General features: G+C 33.6%; 1 protein-coding gene across 1 annotated transcript; it reads right to left on the reverse strand.

The window, feature by feature from the left end:
* Positions 1-881: 881 nt before the first annotated feature.
* LOC106301244 (SNF1-related protein kinase catalytic subunit alpha KIN11) lies at positions 882-4,010 on the reverse strand. The gene is made up of 11 exons (XM_013737599.1): positions 3,796-4,010; positions 3,388-3,589; positions 3,130-3,314; positions 2,865-3,047; positions 2,625-2,756; positions 2,346-2,531; positions 2,166-2,255; positions 1,992-2,075; positions 1,776-1,916; positions 1,438-1,668; positions 882-1,260 (listed from the first exon to the last, which is right to left on the reverse strand). Exons 2-11 carry the CDS (start codon positions 3,578-3,580, stop codon positions 1,147-1,149), a joined length of 1,539 nt encoding a protein of 512 aa, XP_013593053.1. The 5' UTR covers positions 3,581-3,589; positions 3,796-4,010; the 3' UTR covers positions 882-1,146.
* Between the last annotated feature and the right edge of the window lie 1,597 nt (positions 4,011-5,607).

The raw sequence follows: 5,607 nt of genomic DNA on the forward strand, positions 1-5,607 counted from the left end.
AGTGTGTAGAAAATGTACGGGTATAAATGAGCTATAGCTCATGATCTGGCTCAGCTCAACTCGTTTTTTCATGAACACGATCTCTATATTTTAAGGTCATTTAATAAATGAGTCTACTGATCGAGTTTAAATTAGATCACGAGTTATATGAACGATCTTTAATGAACATGAGTTGACTCATGAGCTTGTTCATTTTATACTTACAATAATATATAATATATTATATTTGGATAATTTCTATTTTTTTTATGTAAAAAAGAGATAATTTCTATATTTATCTTCTAAAATTAAAATGTCAAACCAAATCTTCTTAAAAGATAATATCTATATTAATCATATTTATCTTCTAAAATTAAAATGTAAAACATACATATAGACATTGAAGATGAATTGCCTCAAGACTCTCACGAAGAATAGAGATTTGGATCATTGGTTTTGTTTTAATTTAATTTATATTAGGTGTTTTTTTTGTCATGTGTTGGTTTTTATTTAGTATTTAATATTTATGTTTTGGATTTTTTAATATTTAAATTTTGAACAATATTATAGAAGTTATTCTACCACTATTTTATTTTATAATTATTATTTTTTATTTTTATTTAGATCACGAGTTAACTCTTTTAACTCATGATTTAGATGATCTGAGTTCGAGTTTACATATTGAAGCTCGTATAAAAATAAGCTGAGTTGAATTGAGCCAATTCGCTCATTTTGAAACCCCTACTGAAAATGCCACAGCTGAAAGATTATATGATGTTGGGTATAAGGCTAAGAAGGTAATGGGTAGCTACAAAAATCAAATCAGCCAGAACTAGCGAAATAAAACTTAACCTCTCTTAACAAAGAACATCAAGACATGATGATCAAATAGATAAACTGAGTTTGTAACCAAGATTGAAGAAACTTTAAGTGTATCCTGGAAACAGCCAAGTTATATGTACACATGATCAAACCTTAAAAACCATCAAAAAGGGGGGAAACGAACGATAGTAACTATTACAGTAGAGTTTAACTTGGAATCCAGGTAATATATAAAAGTAACCTGGCAAAATAAAAACACTGCACCCCCCACATACCATGTTGCCTTCTCTGCTATTACAAACCGTGAAACATGGATTAAAATGTCTTAACAAATGGTTAAAAGATTCAGATCACACGGAGCTCGGTAAGAAAGGCGGCGCATAGATCCAAGAAGAGAAACTGAGGACCGTTAACTCTCTGTATGTCCAGCAAGTACTTCTCTTCTCGAGCTTTGTATAGCTGTTTCAAAATCAAAAGTTTAATTCAGTAAAAATTGATGCAAGTGTGTGCAATGATATAGGTAAACATTGTTGTTCTGCAATAGTTGATTCAAGTTGTGCAGAAGGGTTTAGTCTGTGTCCTAGCCAGTTTGGTTTTGCATAACAAATTCCTAAAGATTAGTGAGTTCGCAGTTACCTGAAGTTCAAATTTGATGACGGTCAGTGAGGTCATGGCGCAGTCATCCTCAATGATGCTCGATTCATCTCTAAAGTGCAGCTGATCGTTGCCCATAGTATTCTGACCATCAGAAAAACCAGGAACCCATCGGCATTTCATGTTGTAGTGACCAATCTTCTTCCAACACACATTGAGCTCTTGAAGAGCTTTCAGTACTTCATTCATAATTTCACGAGGATGCGCATGGGACTGTTGCAAAACACCACAGTAACAAATTGATTATAAGATTATAATATGCCTAAATTTCCAAATAATATGATGATCCTGGCAAGACGAAGCAGCAATCAGAAACAAACCTGAAGTCCAAGAGCCCATTTCCGGTCAGCTGGGACTTGTGATCTTGCTCCCAATCCGTACTGATCCATGTGTGTAGGAACCCAGTGGCCAACAGGTGAAGCAGCTGCTTCAGCTGGGCGCATAGGACTGGAACCATTGTCCTAAATTTGAAAAACAAATTATACTTTTAGATGTTGGAAAGCTATATACTAGTAGGAGAAAAGAAAAACGCATACTGTTGTCTCCTGAAACTCGGATTCAAGATAGCCACTTGGAACACGGAACCGGTTGTCCAACAACAGATAGTATGTAACAGTAGCCTGAAACAAAGGAGCAATTGGCATTTTAAGTAACTATTGGAAACTCAGTATTTTTTAAAAAGCATTACAGACAGAAAAAAAACTACATACATCGTTTTGTACTCTGTTCCGAAGAGATTCCATAACCTGGTTTCTGTCGAATCCCATGTTAACCACTTCTTGAACTATCTCCTCATTGATCTGCACAAAATATGAGGGAAGTTGTTACTCTCACTCACCGCAAGTGAAGTGTTTCTTTTGATTTTTCCAAAATTGGCTCTGAAACAAAACCTTTTTGGCCTGCTCTACTGTATCTGGTGGAGAAACAGCAAGGTAACGAGGAAGATGAGTGTGGAACCAACGGTGTTGACGGATCTCAGGAATGGTGATTCTTTTCACCGGGTCAACTACGAGCATCCTTGGGATCAGGTCTCTAGCATCAGATGATAAATGACTTGGAAGAGTGTAAATCCCACCCTAGATAGAAAATAATGAAGCAGCTCGGTGTTTAGTTACTTGACTTAAACAGAAGAACTATGATGAATCTATCTAAGCTCAAATGTACATTACCTTAATTTTCTTGAAAAGGTTGGGAATGTTTTCATCATCAAAAGGAAGGGTACCACAGAGAAGAGCATACAATATAACTCCGCAACTCCATACATCTACTTCAGGTCCAGCGTATAATTTTCCTGATATAACCTAGGAAGAGATGATCCATTAAAGTTCCAGATAGAGATACTCATTGACATAAGTAAATAAAAACCTGACAGATAGATACTGAAACTTTACTATAACTGAATGAAATACCTCGGGGGCAGCGTAGTTGGGGCTACCACAGCTGGTCTTAAGAAAATGACCGTCGCGCATGACATTACTGAGCCCAAAGTCAGCAATCTTAATATTGCACCTCGAGTCCAGTAGCAAATTCTCAGGCTTCAAGTCTCTGTGGACAACCATATTGCGGTGGCAATACTCCACACCAGATATAATCTGCTCGGATCAGAGAAGGACATCACGATAAAGGTAGAAAAGACAGTGGTCAGTGGGTTGTGGTAGTAAGAGAAAACAAAACCTGCTGGAAGAAGTTACGACCCTCGTCCTCTTGTAATCTACCTTTCTCAACAATATAATCAAAGAGCTCACCGGACTTGACATACTCCATCACGACATAAATGTCACTAGGGGTCTCTATGACTTCATACTGGCGAATGATATGAGGATGCATGAACAACCTCAGAATCTTAATCTCCCTCCTCACTGCACAGAAGAATAGGAACAACATACATTCAGATAATCAAAAGAGAGGGTTAATGCGTGTGCGTGTGTTAACCTTTGTCTTCCATTTGCATGTTCTTGATCTTACGGCGATTGAGGATTTTGATAGCAACCTTGTGGCCGGTGAGAAGATGCTCAGCAATTTTGACCTTCCCGAAAGATCCAATGCCTAGAGTTTTGCCAAGCTTGTAGTTTGGCAAAATCGATTCAGCTCCACTACTCCCAAATCTATTTGATGAAGGATCCATTTTTAGTATCTGTCCCAAAATGCAAAAAAAAAAAATAGAAAGTCATTAGCAAAAGTTATCTCTTTTGGGAACAAAGACCATGATCGAGACTCCATGGAACTAAATCTCAAAATCCAGAAACTGATCAATTAGGTATTAGCAGAAGAAGAAGAAGAAGAAGAAGAAGAAAGCGATGAACTTTTACAAAATAAAACAAAAAAGGTCAAAATTTACACCTTTGTTTCCGAGCAGATCGCGGAATCGAAATCGTTATAGAAAAGGAGGAGAGTGATAAATCTACTACAGAGAGAAGAATCTGGACGATTGAGAGAGAGAGAGAGAGAGCGAGCGAGGAGAAGAAGCTTTAAATTGATAAACTCTCTCTCTCTCTCTTACGGGTGTAATCTTTTAAAAGGTCCTCACGGGAACTCAGATTCCAACTCTGACGCTGAGCTGAGTCAGTCCTTTTTTGAGTCTCTCTACATGTTAATCTTCTTTACTAATCACCCCATTTAATGGAGGATTACCGAATCATATTCTCTTAACACTTCTATTCTTTTACTTCAGTAGGTTTTACGAATCAAGTTATTAAGTTAATAATTGCTGGTTTATATCTAAATAAATTAATATTTTAATTAATACAGTTTTTTTTTTTTAAACAATAGACACCTTGCGCAAGGTAAATGTATTTTAATATCGATAATAGTAAATAAGTTGTAAAATATAAAATTATAAGTATATATAGTAAATAACGTGAATATAAAGAGATCACCTGCATAATTTTTTGGTCGTGTTCTTTGCTTTGGACTTTCAATTACCAAATATTTTGATGGGCTAAAAACATCTGGTACATTAGTGCCAAAGATTTTTAATATTAATATGTAGATATAGATACTAAAGTGTAGGACAATTCTAAATATTTACATAATTAAATTGTGCGATTATTTCAGCCAAGTCTCACACATAAGTTTGATGCTCTCATATATTTGTAACATACATGTAAAATTTGTCTGATTTATGTCAGAGATTTGCCGTGCACACCAATATCTTTCTTTTTAATCTATTACCATATTTTATCTATGTATATTTCAGAAAATGATAGCACCTTAATGGTATGAATCTCACATATATCAAAAAAATATTCGTACATACACAATTTAATCTTTCCATAATATTTAGTATCATTTAAACCTATATTCACTGTATGTTACGAAAAATTGTATATACAACTATGCATAGCACCGGTTGTCTTATATCACAAACTATGCATAATTTTGTGCTAACTAATAATCAAACTAAAATCCTTATATTTAAATTCACACCAAAGTTTTATGTATTAAAACTCGTAGATAGTAAGCATCAGCATGGTTTAGTTTAGCTCATAGAGAGTTCATTATTAGTTCTTACATCAACTAAAGTTTGTATGACTTATTTTTGGTTTATCGTCCAAAAGACGTTCAATGAAAATGAAAAAAAAGTTGTGTGCATTTTATTTAATAGAATTTCATATTAATTTATTTGCAGGTTATAATTTGTTCAAAACATTATATCAATTGGCGGACGGGCTAGACGATGTCTATTATAACATCCAATCATTTAGGAAAGTACATTAGTAACTAATGCCAAACATCCCTTATATATTATTTGAGAAGCATTACAACTTCTTTTTGTACCCACATGTCATCACTAAAATGATTCTTAGATTCATTAGAGAAATATGTTGGTTCATCTAATTATATAATAAGTTTTTTATTAAACTAACAATAAATTCATCATTAATGTACTTTATTATTTCCTTAAATAAAATTTACGGAATTATCTAATGTGGCTAAAGTATATATGACAATTAATGATTTTGAATAATAAAGATTTGATAAAAAATAGTGTATTTTCTATCATATTTGTTTAATTTTAAGCTATTAAATAAATTAAACAACCACAATAACCATATAATAAAAATTTAAATTTTTATGTATATGTTATATTTTGAATTTTTATAAACGGCTATAAATTACTAAAACTGTTAAAAGTCTCACATTCAAATTTTA

The sequence above is a fragment of the Brassica oleracea genome, chromosome C7, assembly GCF_000695525.1.
Source record: "Brassica oleracea var. oleracea cultivar TO1000 chromosome C7, BOL, whole genome shotgun sequence".
NCBI classification, from domain to species: domain Eukaryota; kingdom Viridiplantae; phylum Streptophyta; class Magnoliopsida; order Brassicales; family Brassicaceae; genus Brassica; species Brassica oleracea.

What these genes read in the sequence shown, in the direction of transcription:
- LOC106301244 (XM_013737599.1), bottom strand. Translation starts at nt 3,580, where the DNA reads ATGGATCCTTCATCAAATAGATTTGGGAGTAGTGGAGCTGAATCGATT. An exon ending in CAGTAGAGCAGGCCAAAAAG is followed by an intron (nt 2,256 to 2,345) that starts GTTTTGTTTCAG and finishes TATTTTGTGCAG; the next exon opens with ATCAATGAGGAGATAGTTCA. An exon ending in TCATCAAATTTGAACTTCAG is followed by an intron (nt 1,261 to 1,437) that starts GTAACTGCGAAC and finishes ATTTTGAAACAG; the next exon opens with CTATACAAAGCTCGAGAAGA.